Below are 21,703 nucleotides of genomic sequence, written 5' to 3'. Positions count from 1 at the left end.
ATATTTCAAATATATATTAAAAAAACAAGAAAAAAATTTAACTTCGTGTTATTAAAGCTACAATACCCTTCCCGGGTGCATAAAAGTATATAAAAAATCTTTAACTCGATTTTGATAGGTCAGTTTGGTTAGCAGCTATGTATATGCTATATTGAGCCGATCTAAACATTTCCTTCGGAGATTTTAGCGTTGATTTGGAGCATAGCTAAGTTTCGTGAAGATATCTTGTTAAATAAAAAAGTTTTCCGTACAGGAACTTAGTTTGGTTGGATCGATTTGTATGAAAACTATATGCTATAGTTCTCCGAACTGAATAATATCTTGGAAAATCATAGTGTGGTGCGGTAATTTATGCAAAATTTCGCTAAAATGTCTTGTCAAATGAAAAAGTTTTCCATACAGGAACTTGGTTTTGATCGCTCGGTTTGTATGACGACTATATGCTATAGTGATCTAATATCGGTGATTCGAACAAATGAGAAAATGGCATGTGCAAAATTTCTTCCCAAAATGTCAACGACTGAGGTACCTGTTGGTGTATGGACATATCAGCAATCGGGTATAATATACACTGTTTTGGGTATAAATATTTCAGATATCTATTAAAAGTATAAATCACAAAAATACATACCTGTAAATAAAAACAAAAAATTTAAATATTTGAGCAATTATGTTGCATAGTAAACACAAAGCGTTGCAGTGATTCATGCAATAGCGACAAAGGTTGTTAAAAATACATTGTTTGCAAAATATAAATGCTTTTTCTAACTTCGACATTCTTGCCAGTATATTGTTGCGCTTTCCTTTTTTTGTGGTCAATATCTGTGATTTTGGCTAAACATTTATTTAATTAAATCCGTATATGTATGTGTGAATATATGGAGAAATGTGTTTGTGTGTGTGTAGGTATTTATACGCAGAAATTTATAAAAAAATATTTATTAGGTAGCTTTTGCACATGCAAAGGAATATTCGTGTTAAAAACATGTTGTAGAGTTATGCAGTTTTGATGGTTTAACGGTTACGTTAGGGGTTAATTTAACGGTTAGCTTAACGATTAATTTAACGGTTATCTTAATGGCTGCTTACCGGTTAAGTTATCAAAACTTTACTACTCTTCCATATAATCGAGATGTCCAAATATTTTTCAAATTTGTCATAAATTTTACATTCTGTGACTTTCTTATTGTCTTGTTGTAGTTAAAAATAGACTCAAATGGATTATACTTCGGAAATAACAATATTTTTTACACGTAACATTGGCTTATTGGCTTTTAAAATGGGGGTAATGAGATTTTGAAATAAAAAACACCACTGAAAGTACTAAAACAGCATACCTAGTAGTAGTAGTAGTAGTTAGTATAAAAATTTACTTGGTGATTTTAAGCTTCCATATATTATATACATTATATACAAGCAGATATCTTTACTTTGCCATCCCAACTCGGAGAAGAGGATCTCATATATGATACTTACATGTAAACGATAATAACCATACATATTAAATATCGATCGTTTCATAGAGGGTCAATTGTGCGAGTGAGCCTACAACACATTCTTTCTTCACTCTGACTTCCATTACGTGTCCCAATGACGCCAATATCGCTTATTATGTTGCAGTCTAGCCCAGCGGATTTTATTACTGGTGGCTTAGGATCACTAATTGTTTTGAAAATATAATATAGCCAATGTTCCCGGTGATGATGTAGCTTCCCAGTGGTTTAAGAATTCTTGGTTTTTCTGGCTCCCCGTACACAGTCTATATTGGTCATTATATGAAGTATTTTAATGAAAGTTCTTTCTTTCGGTTGACCACACACCTTTTAGTACTTAGTATCAACAAATGAGCAACTTTTATCAAAATCTTTTCAAATCTATAAAAATTAATAAATATTTCTTCTTTCCAAAACTATCTTTTCTTAACTTTTGTATAAAAACATAAATAAATATATATTGTACAAAATATTTGTTGGGTTTTCAATGAGCAATTTTTGCCAAATCACAACTGTACATATGTAACATATATGTATGTATGTACTACCAAAAATATTAATAATCAAAAATTTTTAATTTGTATTTCTTCAGGCGTAAATTTGTGTGCCAATCAACAGAACGAAATTGATTTTATGAAAATAAATTTCAAGGAATATCATTTGCTAGGAAAGATGACAATATTAGCTAACTAACGCTGTACAAAAGCAATCAATTTTGAAAATACGAATTGTGTGATTTTGTAATGAAAAATTGAACAGTTGAAGCAATTACTGACTCAATTTAGAACACCATTCACAAAGTTGCTATCAAAAGACATTCCAATAATTTTTTGAAAAATTGTATGTAATAAGAAGATAATTTTCAGCATATTTTTCCAAAAAGATTTTAACGCTAAAAATAGTTTCAATATTTGACAAAGCTTCGATGAATCTTTGATGAACTTCGCCACGTCGGTACGTGCAGCACAACAATGGTTCGCTCGCTTCCGTTCTGGAAATATCCGTTTTACACTGATCGAATAATGTCTCTAGGCGAAAAACGGCGAAAAGTGGTCGACCAAAATGATACATATTTGTTTATTTATTTCTTATTAAAATTTGATTGGAAATACGAAAAGACTTTTTCTACCACCCCATATATATTCAAATGCATTCTTCAATATACTCTGCGGGTGTATATCAATTTCACAAACCTCTATAAAGAGCACTCCAAACAGACTCATAAAACACACGAAGTGCCTTTGATAGGCACCGTACGATATTGAGTCTGTGTACTGGAGACATAAATACACTTTCTCATAAGTATACGTTACCAAAATCTTACACATTTTATGCAGCTATTGAACTATATACTTATTTTCAAGCGGAGATATTTAAGTCTACACACATACATATATTTAACTTTTTGTGTAGCCAAGTTCTTCAAGCTCAAGTGCGGGCTCACAAAACAATTCAATGAACTTTTAGTTAGATGAAATTATTAAGGTATGTGATAGATATAAGTATACTTGTATAAATATATACAGAATATGTATTTATACTTGTATATTCATAAACAATATTATTAGCAAACAAATGAGAAGCAATTTACCGAGTTCAAAACGTACACTGCTGTTCATAAATCAAAATCAGTGATTAAAATGAGTGGCTGCTCCACTAAATAAATGTACAAACATGCAGATATACATATAGAAACACATGTATGCAAACATGCGCTTATTGAATTTGGTGTTAGCGCATTTCTCACGCTCCCAACGGCCAGGTATATCGGGCGACTGACCGAGTCAATTTCACTTATTGGCAGCTAAAAGATGGTGAAGAGAAAAAAGTAACCGAAACTGAAGACAAATCTTCGAGTAAGGTAGGTAAAACTGTAGAAAATCAATTTGTAGTCAATGAAGTGCTGAAAATAATAAGAAAAAGAAGAAATTAGACGAAAGAAATACAAGTTGGCGATAAAAAAATCAGTAGAGAAACAATCAATTTGGTGAAGGAAAAATACTTCAGATAATACAAAAGCTGACAATATTTAAAATAACAATAATAACTCTTGTGATCTCGGCTAGATTGTCTGATCAGGTTAGAAGCCTTTGCAGCGACTTCGGTCTCGTTGGATGGCTAAATAATAATATGCTATATGTACAAATTATCAAAATTTATTCCCTGTAAAGCTCGGGTCTGTGAAGAGAAATCGGAATCCTATCAGACCAGACAAACGCCTTTAGATGGTCTCAATTTTATTGAGGCAAGGAACTAGTATCAATTCCAGTCAATTTTTCTGATTCGCACAAGGTATGTGTACTAAGATGCTTCAACTTTAGTATAGCAAAAGCTAAATGGAGGAGGAGAAAGCGTCGAGAAGATTCCACATCATTTTTCTACAAGTAGCTTTGATAAGTTGTGCCCTCTAAAATCTGCCTGAGTAGGACAGTCTTCCTAGTTAGAATTCCTACCAATGTGGCGAGAGAAATTTTGCTTAATAGACTTCTTACGTTCCACGCTAAGCCGGAAAGATTTCGCAAGCGATCATTATTGATCAATGCTTGCTTTCATCATGCGTGGTCCATATGCTAAGCGATACAAGACAAAAACACAGGGGAACACCCGCTTATTACGATTCTCATCTGATTTGGGTAAATTAACCCTTTCTTGCAAGCCCAGCCCAGCTTAGTTTTCAGCGATTCCGATATGCCTAGGTACTAGGTACGTACATCTAATATGGTGGTACCTTGATGCTACTGTTAATGAGGTCTCGACTAGCTTTGTGCGTGCTGTGCGCCACGACAAGGAACGTGTTTATTTTTTGATGTTCGATATATATACGTTAAGATCTCAAGAACCTACTTACTCAGTGTTTAAGTTTTATTCGGTTAATCCAGAGTTTGAATTACAGTAAACAAATTTGAGAGAAATCAAGATCTGAGAAGCATAAGTACTTTAATATTAAGTCTATTCAATAGTTTCAAGACTCGGAAACACATTATATTTAAGCTGATGGTTGAAAATATTGAGATCCGCTATGGCAAAATGAGCATCAGAGCTCCCAATTTCTCTCTGGTATGTTATTAAAATGACATTTAGCTTTTTATTTTGGCTAAAAAAGACATTAAATCAAAATTTTCCATAAATTCTTATCAAAATTAATAAAGAATGGGGCTGACACATTAGGATGACTGCAGGTATTATTAAGAGCAAGGCACTAGAGAAATAATGGAATATCTCTTATGCACTTGTTCCGCATTAGCAAGGTAACGCTTCAAGCATTTGGGATGCCTACGTAAGAGGCTCTAGAAGAGGTTTGTATAGTGAGGCCTCAGAACCTACATATTGGAACTCGCTTCAAGAACTAGCAACCGAAGATTGACTACTACTTATGAACTATAGAACCGCGCGCCATCTGGCATCGTTAAGAATGAAAGCTGTTCTATGCGTGGTTGACGTGTCTATAGGACTAACATAATCTTATATATGAGTACAGATAATTTAAGTCTTTCATTAAAGAATGAGACGAAAAAATTTGTAAATATACAGTATTTATGGATTATATGGCTGACTCCAAAAGAGGATCGTACTTGACAACAAATTCACACGCCATACAATTAAGAGCCTATTGAGAATTGTTAGCTATCATACTAAATATAGTCAGTCTTAGAAACGAAACAGATACAGATTTTTTTTATTTGATGGGCCTACTTCCATGTAGTGTACATATATGAGACCACTTCAAGACTAGTTTTCATGTACTTAGCAGCCACGAGTTTCATTCTGAGTATATTTCCTTGGCGTTGCCATTCCTACAGGGTGTTCTCACAAATGTCTCACCACAACTAGAGAAAAACAAAAATTGACTATTCGTTTAAGGTTTATATTTTATTTTACCTTTTTGTGTTGCGGTCGCTGCTTACTGAGGAAAAAAGAGGCATAAAGCAAAAGCAATAAAAACCGCAGTGTGCCCAATGCCAAGAACTTAAATTATGGGCTTACCTGTGCGCACAGGCGGACAAATGCCTTTAAAGCAAGCAGTCATATGTAGACTTCTTCAACGCAGCAACTACAAAAGAAGAAAACAATTTGTTGTTGCATTTAGTATGTCTGTTTTTGCTTTGAAGATTCTACCGCCAACACAGCGCCCAAGCGTTGTTGCTGCCTGCGCTTGACTGCGCGTTTAGCTAACGTTGCTTGCGCATGCGCAACACTTTAAACAAAGTAGGTCACATGTCTTCATGCTTTTGTAAGAATTCTTCTTTTTGTTCGGCAACCTTTTTCCACATTTAAGTAGATCTTTCATTAATTTGACTTTTTTACATTTTATTTTGTTTTGCTTTGTTTTGGCATTTTTTTTCTATGTGCTTTTAGCCGCTGTCTTTTATTATGTTATTTATTTGATTTGCGCATATGTGGAAAAAGTTTAGTTCTGGTTTAGGCTTTCCATACTATTTGTCTTGCGCTCATTTTCTTTTCTATTTTTTTCACTTCTCCCCTTGTTGTAATAATTTTTGGAGCATACTTGCTTTTTGAGTTTACAAAGGCCGCTTTTATTCCGCAAACAAAGCGAAGCAATTTTTCTGGACCTTGCCACACAACGTTCATTCGTTCGAGCTTTGTACCCATAGAACTCCTCGTTTTTGTTCGGCGTTTCAATCCAAGCGTTCCGCATGCTGAAGTGTTTACATGTAATTGGAAATTAAAAGGAGAAGTGTGTGAGATCTCAAAACGGTAAAAAAGTAAAAGGTAAAATTTGTTTCTTTGTGTTTGGCACATCAACAGCCGTTGTGTGGGATTTAAATTGATTGAATAAATGCTATAAATTGATGTTTGGCAGTTTTAAGATGTGTAAAATGCCCTTGGATTGTATTTGGAGTTTTGTATAGGTTCTTGGAATAATGTCACAGAATTTAATAGAAATTTTAAAGCAGAACCGTATTCAATATTTTTTATATTGCTAGAAAGAGAACTTTTCTAAAAGATTTCATAAAATTGAGTGCAAGTTGAGACTTTTCAATTTCGATATATTAAAGCTGAGCTCTTTGCTACTGCAAAAGCAGCGGAGCTGGCCTCTAATGCACCTGCAGGCATTCAAAAGTCATCATCTACGTAGACAGTCAAGCAGCAATCAAGACAGTAACCTTGTATCGCAGATCGGTCAGAAATGTCTTGAGAAGCAGGACCGTTGTGGAAAGTGGTAAGCCAGAAGTAAGCAACTTCTCTTCTGCTGGTTGCCAGGCCACAAAGCGATTAACATCCGAAAATGTGATCTACATTGGAGTATGGAGGAGGTAGTGGCTGTGAGACCGCAGACCCTGTTAAAATTCACGTCAAGCGCAGGCATCCTAAACGACTACTCCTCCTATTTGGACTTAGCTAGTGAGCTCCATCTGATATCGATACGCAAAGGTCCAAAAAGGTCCATGTGTAGCTTATTGACCTACCAGATTAACCTAACCTAGCCGTATTGACACAAGGGTAAGCGAAATAGATTGCTCAAAATTCTTACCAAACTTTCAAAGATCTAAAAAAAATGTTACGGCCCGGTCCAGTTTAAGTAACACAGGTATTTGAAGTTCACACTTTTTTAAAGATTGATGATGCTGGATGGCTTCCTCAGTCAAATATCTCGGTATCTTCTTTCTTCCTAAGGTATACAAATCTTTATCATGCTAACTACAAGCGCTACTTGAGGTAAATATTTTACCAGCAAAATAATTTGCCATAGACATAAGAAGAAAACTATCAAAGATGAATATATTATATAAGAATAACCCAACCAAGCGATCTGGTGATTGCTTCCTTCAGACGATCCAATTGCGGACTGTTACAGATCCGAATTTAGTGTAGATGATCCCCAGACAATGCTCGGAAGTTCTAAGAAAAGATGCATCAACGAATAGCAGGCTTCAAGCCCGGATCATATTCTTATAGAAGCCCCAGAGTTGATCCAGTGACTGACTCCCAAAGCATACTAAAATTATAGAAGGAACACTTTTCCAGCCTGCTGAATGGCAGTGAAAGCATAACACCATGAGATGGTGAACCCAATTCCGCAATCGATGACGATGCAGCAGACGTTCTATTGCCGGAAATAAAGTTCCCCCTCGATGAACAAAGATCAAACTCTACAAGTCATTGCTCATCCCTGTCCGGCTATATGAACGATGACAACATCTGATGACTCGACGTTACGAGTTTTCGAGAGAAAGGTTCTGCGGAAGATGTACTCTTTTGCACATTGCCCACGGCGATGAGCTGTACGAGATATATGACGGCATTAACATAGTTCAGGGGGTTATGAGGTTAGGTCATGTCGTCTGAATGGACGAATTTCCGCGGGGGAAGCAGAGAAAGAAGAAGTCCACCACTCCGTTTGAAAGATCAGGTGAAGGAGGACCTGGCTGCACTTGGAATTCTCCTGAACAATCAAAACAGTGCTGCCATGATGGTTGGACTTGAAGAAAAAGTGAAGAATATGGTACTTTCACTTTCAGTGTCTTCATTTCTGACGCATGCTGACTCAATACTGGTCCAAGCAATCACAAAACTGTCTCAGATGAGGGATAAACATGACTACTGCCGTCTATTGGAAAAATTAATGGGTTTCTTTTTACTAGATCTAATGTTAAGAAGTGGGTCTGCCTGTTTGCTTTCTGTTTTTTTTCATTTCAATTTTAGTTTGGAGCAATACAGAAAACATTAGGCGTTGCACTTGTTGGTGAGATACGGCTAGTTATGCCGAGAAGAATAGCAAACCCCTAAGCTGCTGTTCATAAGATGCGGTCGGAATGGAAAATTAAATTCTGGTAAAATACTAAATTCTTGCTATCTCGTTTCATCTTTACGGTCAAACCGTTTGGAGCTCTGAATGATACCACTTTTATCCGTTATATTTTTTGTAAACGGCCATTCAAGGTCTGGTGGATAATGGATTTCAAGTATTCTATGTCTGGTTTACGTTAGAGCTGGGTATTCAAAAAGGATGTGGAAAATGGTTTCCTTATCACCTTCTAGCTTGCACCTGAGGCGAATATGTTGTTGCATGTTCTTCAAAAGGCCATGTTCAATCAAAGGTCGTTAGTTCTAATCTTATCATCCGTGGACCTGATATCTGATATATTTTACAATTGGCTATTGATGTAAATCTTTTCTGTGAGTATAAATCGCTTTTTTGATCGTTCCCAGCGGGCGTGGTATTAAAGATGCTGTTAACTTGGCTAACTTGGTCAACTTGTCCTATTTTTCATTGTTGAAAATGCTCCGGTGGCCGGAAATTCAAGTTATGGACCAGTGAAATTGACATAGCAATGAGCTGAAAGCCTTTTGGCAATAGGATTGCGCAGAAAGTTATAAGTCACTTCGACAAGGCCAGCAATACCAATTGGCTAGCAGTGTTATATAAGGTTGCTTCCTGTATGTTCCCTTAGTTATTCAATACGATTAGAACACCATAGCGCTTCACTATACCTAATACTTCCGCTTGGAAGTTTCTAGCTGAAGTTTGTAGTGGGTTAGAGAGAAAGAACTATTTTAGTAAAGTCAAAATTTCTTCATTTCCTATAACTGCTTTAAAGTGAAATTAATATTCCACATTTTCTACAGCAATAACATTCCAAAATACCAATTAAATCAAGTATTTTATGACTTCTTCTTCCGCTTCACTGCGCTCTCTGAATAACTAACTTTAGCTGACTTAAACTGGCTTTCTTATTTGTTTCTGTATTTTAAAAATAATTTTATTGCAGAAATTGTTAATTTAATCGATATATTAACCCAATTACGAATTCGTGAGCTGCAAAAGTGGACCAAAGTAAAGTTTTTCACTTACCTTCTCGGCTGCGGCAACGAAAGAGAAAACAAAATAAAATAAAAATATAAAAATAATAATGTTATTGCTGCTTTTAGTATTAAATTTGAATTTTTTCAACAACAATTTAGGTTAAGAAAACACTTAGGCATTGAGGCTAAATTTTCCACTAAGCATAGACACACACACACATACGTGGGCACTCGCTTGCATTTTTACTAAACGCCCAATCGTGCTTTCCGCTGGCGAACGAACGCAAATAAATATAATCATTATCGCATCAATAACGGAAATTTACAATTTCCTTTCTACTTACATATTGACAATAAGCGGCAAGTAAATAGGTGTGTATGTGTGTGGGCATACTGGCACGTACAAACTTAATATCCATAATAATGTAGAAAACGAAAAGAATTAACTCTCACTGCGCGACAGACAGTCGGCATTGAAGTTGGCGTTTTAGCTGGAAGTCTGCGCCAACGGCGGCAATGAAATGTGGCAAGCAGGCAGGAAATGCGGCACAAAAGCACGCTGTAATGATTGAGTGTATAGTGACGAAGCAAAGGCGCATAAAAATATATGAAAATTATAGTAAAGCAAGTAGCCGAAGTGGAGCTGGTCTGGTCTGGTCTGGTTGGAGTTTTAGTTGTTTGGGGCGCGACTGGCAGGTACTCGCCGGCCTTTTGGCGCTTTGGTTTCTGCAACTTCTGAGACTGGTCGCCGTCATACTTGYTGGCTGGCTGGCTGGCGATTCACACGACCGCTTAAGCGCTGGTCAGACATTTTGACGAATTTAATTGTAGCAATTCTAATGATCGTACGAGTGGCAGAGAGAAGTGTAAATAAAAACACTTCGTCGCTTAAATGAGTGTTAGAGGCAGTCGTTAAAGTCGTGTGTCACGTTCGGTGTCAAGTATTTTGCAATGCAGCGGGAACAGTGGTGTATATACATATACTCAACTATATCAGTTTATCTCATGCAAAGCAGATCTTCTAATGTGCTAGATACTTTTGCATCAATTTCACATACACACACATACCCATGCATATATATATGCATATATATGTACATTCGTGTTTGTGCCAAAAATTTACTTTTACGCGGTCAGCATTTGGCCGGCGAAATGAAAACGCTGTTGTGCCTGCCACGCCACGAAACTGGAGTAAAATCTTGTCACGAACCGCGTACGACTCGTAAGTGGCAAACGGTGTACTACGAGCGTGGCTTATATTTCAATCGGACAGATTTAGATTCAGATAAATATATACTTACTTTAAATGGTTTTAGAGAAACCACTTTATGCCATACTATACTACAAGTATATATAATATTTGCATTTTATATGCAACGAAATTTGGTTACGCAACAAATTTCCGTCACGCTAATTGTATATGGTTTCCTAATGTAGTCTAGGCTCTACCGTTATGAAGAATTACTTCACATTTAAAGTTTTCTAGTCAATCGCTCAAACAAAAACTTTTCCGAGGTTGCCACCATTTGGAAAATTTAAAAATAATAATTATTGTTTATGGAATAAAAAGCTATAAAACGATTTTAGTACTGGTTAAAAGACTTAAAACACTTATATTTTAAAATAACTCTTGTGTGGTTGCCACTTGTTTGAAAGAATTAAATTTTGTAGAAATTTGTATTGAATCAAAAAATTAAAAAATATTTAACTGCTAATGTTTTAAATTTTTTGCTTAAATTAAAAAATAATTGTAGGATTGCCACCTTGTAAAATATTTTTAAAATTATTTATTTCAAAAAATTTATATTGAAACAAAAAAAATTACAAATATTTAACTGCATATGTTTAAATTGCTTAATATATAATTAAAAAAAAAAAAAAAATGAAACTAGGGTTCCCACCTTATTAAATTTCTTTAATAGTAAAAAAATTATAAGCAGGTTTTGATACAATTTAATATTGGCTACTGTTCTGTTGACAATTTTTCGCTGCCTTCGTTCAGCTATTATACGATACTACAATATACATATATGGGTTTTCAATATGGACGTTAGAAAAGTAGACCGGACAGCAAAGGACCCTATAGTTTTCAACGCATTTCTTTTTCATCATGGAAAGAAGAGCGCTACGTCCCAATTATGGATGTCATAATCGTCCTGTCAGATCAACAATTGAGCGTCTAGTGGAAAAATGGGAATCCACAGGAAAATATTGCTGCCGCTAGCTCATCAATTGAGGGGGACCCAATCAGTCTCTCACAAGTCGTTCTCAATCGTTGGGCAACTCTCTGACGTTGTTGTTTCGTATTTTAAGAAAATATCTTGACCTACATCCTTACAAGCCTTAAATTAAATTGGCACAAGAACTGAAAACGCTTGACCACCAGAATCGTCAGGTGACCGTAACTTGGGCCGAGCAACACCTTGAAATTGATCCGAATTTTCATCGAAAAGTCATCTTCAGCGACGAGGTTCATTTTTGGCCGAATGGCGTCGTTAATAAGAAAAAAAAAATGCATTATTCGTCAAGCAGCAATGCACACGTAATCCATGAGTCACCATGGTATCTTGAAAAAATTGCGCTTTTGTGCGGGTGATAACTGAACAATTTTGGCCCGAATTGGATGATATGGACTTGGACAATATGTAGTTCCAACAGGATGGCGAAATAAGCTACACTTTGATTATCATAATCTACTTATTGAAAATCAAGTTATGTGAACGTGTTATCTCACGAAATGGCCCAGTCAATTGGCCGCCTCGCCACGTCAAGTCTATGGTACTTGCAGCAGTATCTGCCAATTTATATTTGAAAACCGTCAAAAATTGAGTTAAGAATTTGGACATTTGCAAGCGTGCCCGTGGTGACCATGCAAAAGAAATCGAGTTTCGTATATTATATAATTGAATGTAGTTTCACAGGAATAAAAAATTTAATTGATACCTTAAATTGTTTGACTAATAACTAGATTAATTGAGTCAATTAACAAATTGACAAATTTGATTGAATTAATTAACAAGTTGGAAATATTAGATTAGTCATTTAAGGAGTTGGCTACATTAGTTGAGTTAATTGACAAAGTGATCATATTAATTTTAATTAGTTAATTAATACATTTACCAGATTTATTGAGTAAATTAACTAACTGACAAAACTAAATTATTTAGTTAACACATTGATCATATTAAAGTAATCAATTAACAATTTGGCAATGTTAATTTAGTCAGTTAAAATGTTGACTACGGTAGTTGAATTAATGAACATTTTAATTTTAATTTTTTTTAGTAAAATTAACTGATTGACAATACACTAAATAAATTATTAAAAAATTTACCATATTGAGACAATCAATTAATTAATTTTCAAAATTAATTTAGTCAATTAAGGAGCTGACTACATTAGTTAAGTAAATTAACAAAGTGATGATATAAATTTGAAGCAGTTAATTGATAAATTGACCAGTTTAATTGAGTAAATTAATTAATTCACAACAAAAAGTGATTTAATTAACACTCTGACAATATTGTGATAATTAACTAATAAAGCGGAAATATTAATTTAGCCAATTAAGGAGTTGGCTAATTAAGTCAATCAATAATTAATAATAATTTCATCGATTAACGAATTAACAATATTAATTTAGAGAACAGACATATTTTAAAAATTAATTTAGTAAATTAACAATTTCACTACATAAATTAAGAAATATTTTTATTATATTCAAAATAATACTAATTAGTCAATTGAAAATATTTTTCCAGCTTATTTCTTGATAAAATTAAGAAAGAAAGCCAGTTGCTGATGTTTAACTCGACAACTTTTTAATAGAGATTCCCTTAGGGCATAAAAGAGGTGCAGAAAATGAAGATAAATAATAAAATTACTTTATGATTTCTAAAATGATTTCATTTAATATAATAATATCCACATTTGAAGCAGTTCTAGTAAGAAAGTTATTAGATTTACAGCTATTCGTTGGACACAACTCGTGCGTGGCTAGTTGACGAGACTTCCGCATGAATGAATTGTAATCAAGGTAAAAGTATTTATATGTATGTGCAACAACAAGAAACCATCTGCATGAATATTCAGCAGCAATATGTGTAATAATAACGACGACAAGCTCTTCAATCACTTTCATTGCCGGATACTACATACCAGACCAAATGTGTGTGTGTATGTATGTGAGATGCTGGCTGGCCAATCGATCAGCGATGAATCAATATTTGACGCAAACTATTGGCATTGCTTGATTACAAGCAATATAACGAATACATACATACATACACACATACATACAAATAAATAAATAAGTATAAACAGTAATGTTTGCGGCTGTATGTTTGAGTGTTGCCAGCATTTGAGTGGAGGGAATATTTGCGATGCCCAAGAGCGTGCTTTGCGCGCAGCCAGGCATATATACATATATATTATATATATGTGATACCACCAATAAATGTATTTGATTATCTTGCAACAACTGGTTGTTCGTCTGCCTGCATCTTTGTATATGTGCGTGTGTGTGTGGGCTTGGTGTTGTCACTTTGCCAACAGCGGGATCGGCAAGGTGCCACACTGTGGAGGCCACAGTCCGAGTAGCCGGCGCTGAGATAGCGATGGCGACAGTGGCGGTAGCAATCTGGCATTTGACACAAGCAATGCTGAGCTGACATGACATCAATTTCATGTTGCAAAGATGCATGCAACACGCATGCCAACTGCAGCTGAATGAAGATAGCTGGGAATGGAAGGATGTATGTGGTATTATATATAAATATTTAGTAATGATGATGATGCGAAAAAGGTGAGAAGAGTTGAGAGAGAGCAATAGAGGTGTGCGTGTGAGTGAGTTAGAGAATAAAAGAGCTTCAAAAGGGAGAGAACAGTGGCTGAAAGCTGGTGATTGCTCAAAAGCAATGAAGATTGCAGTTTGCCACGAACATAAAGCAGCGGTGGAAGTGCAGGGAAGGTGGGAGGTATGCAGAAAATGCAAAGTACCACAAAAGGAGTGTTTGCTTGTGGCTATGGGTGTGAGGCAGAAGTAGTAAAACCTGTTATAAATTGCAAATTTTGCAAATACAAGCGTTTGTCTTAAATTCTCATAGTTTAAATTACCAAAAAGAAAAAAACAACAACAGTAACAACAAACTACGCACAAAATACACAAATTCTCATGGACACTACCGCATCGGCTGACTGACTATTTGAGGGGTTAATATAGCGTTTGGTTGGTTGTGGCAAGCGCTGTTGCTAATGATGTAGTCACAACTGTGCTTGCCTCAATGGCGCTACCAACATATTTAGATATATTTTTGCTCGGTGGCAAGGAATATCAAAGTGTCATCGCGCCAATATACACCACACTCACTTGGTTCGCGCTTTGCGGTCAGTAAGTCTGCTAAGTGGCAACGCTATGGCACGCTGCAATTATGTTGCAAACTAATGGAGTTATCAACGTTTCAAATTTGCAATTATTGTTGTTGGCGGCTCCGTGATATATTGAGTAAAATATCAATAAATTTGCTGACATTGGAAAGCGTTATGAACTTGCCACTGTGCCACTAAGCAGCCTGATGAAAGTTTTGACTTTAATTAACTATGCAGCTGTGTTTCAAAAAGAAGTCGCAGCCAACTGATATGACCAACAAATATTTAATATGCTTGCGTTTGCTGGAATTTCACATCATAATATACAGAAATAAAAGGTGATTGAGTAAGAATTTGCTGGAAAGTTGTAGTAAAATCAGTTGCCACACCTGTCGTAACACCTTTTGTTTTTGCTTGTACTTTTTGGCAGTTTGCTAGTGACACAAATATGTGTTAAATTTTCTCTCTGACATGAGTAATGTGGAAATAAATAATAAAATCATAAATTTTCTATCAAGTAATTGAGGAATTTTTCTTTAACTGCCAACAAAAAAAAAAAAAAAAAAAAAAAAAAAAAAAAAAAAAAAAAAAAAAAAAAAAAAAAAAAAAAAAAAAAAAGAAAAAAAAAAAAAAATGGAGTGGAGAAAATAATAAGTTTTGGCAGCTTTACTTAGTTGGCTGTACTTAAAAAGTGAAAGGGTAAAAATTTCCATTGACGAGTATATTGGTATAGAATTTAGCAAGCTTATCACATATGAAGGTGAGCTTTCCAGACAAATCGTTATGGTTTACATGCATAGCTTTTGATTGCGATCAATTAAATTTCAGAAAATTTGACAATATTTGTAAGAATTAATTTGAAAATAAATTATCGAAATTATGTTTAATTTAGTCAATTAGTAAATAATAACTACTAAATAAATTGAGTAATTAAACTAATTGATATTATGAATTAAATTATTTAAAAATTTGACAATATTATTTTCAATTTAGTCAATTAGCAAGTTAACAAAATTAATTGAGTCAATTAACTAATTGATAATATAAATTTAATAAGTTAGAATTTTACTAATGTTATTTCTAATTTATTAATTTAATAAATCGAGTACATTAATTGAGTGAATTCACTAATTGATAATATTAACTTAATTAATAAATTGAGTAAATTAATCAAGTCAATTAGAATTTGATAATTTATGAAATGAATTCAAAATTTGACAATATCATTTTTAATTTAGTCAATTAATAAATCGGGTAAATTGATTTAGTCAATTAAAAAATAATAATAATTCACTTGATAAGACATTTGCAGCATTAATTAATACTAATTTTTCATTCAGTCTGTTCATAAAGTGACTACATTAATTCAATAACAAATACTATCAATTTGATGGATTAAAAAATTGACAGTACTAATTAGGTGAATTAATAAATGGACTTTATAAATTTTTAATTTAGTCTTAAATAATATTTGTTGGTAATAGTTTTTGTTATTGATTATTTGGTTTAAAGGACCATTCTATTCAAACATAGACATTTTTTAATTTGTCAGGAATGACTTTGAGTCATGTGTTTTTTTGTTGACAAGGTAACTACATTAAATGAGTCCATTGACATATTAGCAATGCTAATTTAATGAATTATGATTAACTAAGTTCATTAATAAATTTTAATTTAGTCAATTAAAACATAAACTATTTTAATTAATAAAGTTGTATACGAACTGAGCGATATAGTAGCTATTTATACTTTAATCGAATTAGAAGCTCGATACACCTGTTATCAGTATGGGTGCTGAAGAGGGCTTGCTGATCCAGTGCCAAAATATCATACTAAGTGGTTTAAGCAAGTTCTCTATTCGTTGTGAGTGATGTTAGCATGTCGATTAGTTGATGTTTTTTGCGCTATATCAGTAGTATTATTTGTATTTAGGAGCATGAATGAAGTGAGCATTAGTTTTGAATTTGCTTTAAAGTTTTATTCAAAGCAAACATTTTCGGCGTATATTATAAGTTTTTTCAACAACAAAACGCAGTGTAGCCAACTTTATGTACACTCATATTAGTTTAACTAGCTGTGTATTATTATTCACTTTTTTCACATTTTCCACATTTTTATGCTCTTTGCCAACACATTCCATTTCCTTTTACTCCATTAGCCGCTGGCTAATCACACAACTTTATCTCTACTGCCCGCGCATTGCTTTTGTTGCTGTGCCTCATTGTCGCCCGCTGCTAAGTAGTCTTCACCTCTTCTGCTCCAATTTCCACTAACTGTCTGTTGCTAGCGGCTGTTAGCTGCATTTCCTCCATCTAAGATGTGGCAAGAAAGGCAACTTTGTAACTAAGCAGCGCTGCTTTGTTGTAAGGTTGTCTTACGAAGCGCTAATCTTTGTTGCTGCTATCATTGTGTCCATAGTCCATATTGCATTGCAAGCTGTTGGCTGTTTGAATGTGCAATTTATTTACTGTTTTTTTTTTTACACCGAAAATTTTCACTATTCTCCTTGCAATGTTTTGTTACTAGCGCTTGCCGCGCGCAAAACTCGTTCTCAACTTTGTTGCAAACAACAAAGAAAGGCGGGCATTCGCCGTCGTGGCAGCATAGAATTTGGTAAAACTCCTTGTTGGCAGCTGCTGGTCGCTTCCACGGGCTTGTTGTTCACTTTTCCTGCTTCGCCATTTATTTGTCGCCAAGCGGGTGACGCCTTCGTTTGTGCGCTTTAGACTTGGACTTGGACTTTGCGCGTTGCATTGTGCTTGTTTGCTTGTCGTTGTTGTTGTTTATTTTTGTTGCTGCTGAAGTTTTCACCGAAAAGTGAGAATTTCCCTGCAGCGTTTCTGCTTTTAATTTATTTTTATTTCATTTTGCGCATGCAGTTTTTCATTGCCGCCATTCCTTGCGGCCGCCTGTTTGTTGCATATACAGGATTGTCCACTTTTCTTCGCTGTGGCGCTGTGATATTGGCATTGTCAGTCAGTTTGACTTTGTGCGCGGCTTGACTACTTGTCTGGCCTTTAAACCCGCTGACTTGCAATTTATCTAACTATTCCCATTTGTTGTTGCGTATATCATATTACCAGTTGTTGTAGAAAATAAACAAGTTGTCTGCTGTAAATTGCGGGCTAAATAAAGTGACTTGACAATTAAGTAAATATAAAACATAGCGGGTGGCAATCCTCAAGTGCTTGAATTCAATTAAATTTGTAATATTTTTGTTGTTGCTGAAAAATTAATATAAAATATATCAGTTCGGACTTTTGTATGTAGAGATATCATTAGGCAAGGAATGATAGCAGTCAGCTGTCGGTCAGCGCTATTTATCTCTTAAAGTATTTTCATGTACTTCAAGATTTTTTTTATTGAAAACGCTTTTAACCCGTTGACTATTGTCGTAGGTCAAATTGACCGCATAATAATAAAAATATATTCTTCATTTTTGCACTCTAGTTCTACATTATATCGTTATATAATTAGAACAGCCACAAAAAAAATTATCTACAAAGAATTATTGGGCTCATTTAGAGTTTAAAATCCAGCACAAAAGTTATTCGGTCACTTATGCCGAGTATATTTTTTGCTCTATTTTTTCCAAAATCGTAAAGTTACTACTATTATTAGCAAACAATGTTTAGACTTTGTTCATAATTTAAAAATTTTTTCTTCAACAGTTTTTGTGGTCTTCACAAAGTAATCGCCCTTGGTTTCAATACACTTGTGCCAACTTTTTTTTCAATCCCCGAAACACTGGTTGTTAAAGTCAACTTCCGGAATAGCTTCAATGCGCTTAGCGATTAACGTTTAATGTGTTCAATGTGTTCAATTAAATCAAAACGGTTTCTCCGAAGCGGTCGTTTGAGTTCGCTGAAAAGCCAGAAATCACACGGGGCTAAATCAGGGTAATGCAGTGGTTGCGGCACGAAGAATGAATGCAGAATACGACGGTATTTTATCGAGGTGCAAAAGCCAAGAGTTGTCGGCCCATAATTCCGGCCACTTTTCATGAATATCTTCTCGCAAACGACGCATAACTCTCAAATAGTATGCCTTGTTGATAGTTTGGCCGGTCGGTGGTAACCCTTTTCCTTGATTCGTCCGATCTTGAGCACCAATTATATTATTTTATTGACGTGCTGACCATCAGTTGATGTTGATGGCCGTTCTGGACGTAAATAATAAAGTATTTTGCGCGAAATTCATTTAAAAGAGTCCTATTATTTATTGCTCACAGTAGTATATATATATGTCTGGATTTGTTAAATTGAATTTCTGAGTGAAAATTGTCTGCATTTGTTGGCATTACCACTTTTAAACCGATACACCTTTTATCTTACATGCTTTCCGGTGAATCTGATAAGTAAGTGATGGATCATATGTCAAATAAAACAGTAATTTCCATAGTCTATATCATAATGCTGTACATGTAAGAATGATTTATTGAAGTAAGCATTTATATACAAATAGGTTTTATTGAAAGGTTCGATTTTAGAAGCTCTCTAAGTTCAGTCTTTTAATCAACGCAAAAATCGATATTATCTCTGCGGTGGATCTTCAAATTTTAGTATTTTAGCAATTCCAAGCTTTAGAAAGTTGATCCATTAGTGAACTTTCACAAGGCCAAAAAACCGAATGTCCACATTTCGGTCAAATAATTGGTATTTATGGCCATATAAATGATATTTAGAAAGGAAATATTGCCAGCAGATCAGCTAGTTGGGCATCCAGATCTAATATTAATCTCTTCGGTCTGTTTTAGAACCACAATCTCTGGCCCAAAAAACCTCAAAGAATTGACAAAATTCTAAAAAACATTCGTGCAGAAGTCAATAGAAGATTACTGACTGTTATTATTTGCAAAAAATTTGTGAAGAGCCAAAGCACCATGCACCAAGAAAACTTTAAGAAAAATTAGTATATGTCAACTTAGTTACCTTTATGCCCGAATCAGATTGTTGTCGGTAATGTATTGGTAGAATAAACATTATAGAATTCGATTTTTGAAATATTGTTGGGAGGTTTAGTTCGTTTTCAAAAGGATTTTTTTTAGCGCTCAGAAAACTTTCCTCACATGCGTAAACATCTACACATGGCTCTAAAGTTTGCCAATTTTTGAAGTATTGGATAACCGCAGAAAATACAGAAAACAGGAATATATAATATATATATGTTTGACCTTTATGGATATAAAATATACAAAGTCTGTTCGATGTCATACTTAATTTGCTATGATGATAAAGGAACTAGGATTTCTTCAAATGACTATTATGAGAAAAAAATATTATAACCTGAAAAGGAATAAAGTTCCTAAAGTTTTTCAGTAAAGCAATTTTTTCTCTTGTTATATATTATGCCTTATACATCCAAGACATTTGAGCTACCTCTATTCTGGAAACAAAATAGGGGAGTTAGAAAACTTGACACGTCGTGTTAACGACAACTTTTTTATGTTCTTGTGAGGTTTGATTTTCGTATATTAGTCAGTTATAAATTGGTTTTCGACAACTGCTTTAACCATCGAAAAAAAAAAAAATTGAAAAAAGAATCTGCTTGAATACGGACATCTCAAAATCTCTTGTAAATCGGCTCAACGCTAGACAAGTACCAAAAGAGTTAAATCTTTTACAAAAATATCGTGTATTAGAATTCGCAAAAGAGATGCTTGACAAAGTAGCTGAGGGCCCTACATTCGTCAAACGGATCCTTACTTATTGGCCAGCAAAATTCTGCAATAGTAAACGAGAGAGAAAACTTTAAATTTACTTTTCTTTACTTTATGACTTTTATTTAAGATTTTAGTTGAAATTAGTCAATTGTGAGGTTAATGCGAATTTTGCTTATATTCAAAATTATGAAAGTTTATAGAAATAAATTATATGTATAAGCAACATTTTTTAAACTCTCTATCATTATTTTAAAGTAACAAATTTTTAAATATTTTTTTTTACAGAAACTTTGCAAAATATCTTCACCTGCAGTTAGAGCGCTCACCTGCAACAGAAAATCCAGCGAGTAGCTGAAAAACAGAGCCAACGGCGGCAGCTCATCGCTCATCATCAGCGCACATCATAACGCCGACAACGAACACTGATGTTAATGCTGCAAGCAAAAAACGACAACAACAATAGCAGTAACAACTCCTCCAAACAACAAACCAACGGAACAAGCAAACTTACAAGCCGAAACGCTGCCGGTTGGCAACAGAACACAGAGCAGTGTGGCAGCAATAAAGCGTGCAAGTGATAACAAAAACAACAAGAACAAGAAAACCACTGCCAGCTCAATTTCATTACGCATATTAAGCGTGAACAGCAACAGCTGCACTTTTCCAACTTTTTTCGATTTGTTTTTTTGCTGCGCTGCATTCATTAGTTGATGCTATCAATACAGTTCCACGCGCCATAACACACACACTCACACACAGAGAGGAGCACACAGTTACGCATACAACTGGCGACGTTTGCAACTGCGACTCAGGTGTCATTTCAGCGCCGTTGCTGTTATGTTGCACGATAGTCGGTGTGAGTGACGCACGTTATGACAATGCAATTGCCGGCATTCTCTTAGCAATATGCCGCTCACAGCCACTGGCCAGCGCTGATGCTCATCTACACGCATATGTGATCTTGTGTGTCAGTGAACAAATATATTATTTATGTGAAAATTTACGAAATCCGTCTGAAATTTAAAATACTGCGTTGCAAGCGATTATTACTGATTTTTTTTTTTTTTTTGTTTTGAAAATAATAAAGACGTGCTCAGTGTTCACTAGTGTATTGAAATTTAAGGACTGAAATATATTTTTCTACCATTATACTGTACATCATTATACACAAACACGGCAGACTACATAAGGAGCGCGAAAATGGATACCGTTTACGGCACAAAGAAATATTTTCAGAGCCTCTCGGGCGCCAGTGATATCTATCGGACGCCGGCGGGTCGCGCTGTGGTGAGTATACTCAGTTTTAATTGCTTAATTATGGTTTAGTGGTTAATTTATAAATGGTGGAACACATTTGGGCTTAAAAACAGAAAACTAAAAAAAAAAAAAACACCAGTTTTGTAAAATGGGAATA

At 34.7% G+C, this 21,703-nt stretch overlaps 1 protein-coding gene across 1 annotated transcript in view; it reads left to right on the top strand.

The window, feature by feature from the left end:
• Positions 1–21,703, top strand: part of LOC108972843 (mucin-2) — a gene marked incomplete in the record, with an annotated part of 121,063 nt that overhangs the window by 49,612 nt on the left and 49,748 nt on the right. The window contains 1 exon segment of the mRNA XM_018939682.1: positions 20,575–21,576. Coding sequence (XP_018795227.1) covers positions 21,490–21,576 — 87 coding nt within the window.

The sequence above is a fragment of the Bactrocera latifrons genome, unplaced genomic scaffold, assembly GCF_001853355.1.
Source record: "Bactrocera latifrons isolate USDA-ARS-PBARC rearing strain unplaced genomic scaffold, ASM185335v1 scaffold_43, whole genome shotgun sequence".
NCBI classification, from domain to species: domain Eukaryota; kingdom Metazoa; phylum Arthropoda; class Insecta; order Diptera; family Tephritidae; genus Bactrocera; species Bactrocera latifrons.
The sequence above is the reverse complement of the archived record's forward strand: the minus strand, read 5'-3'. Positions and strand labels throughout refer to the sequence as shown.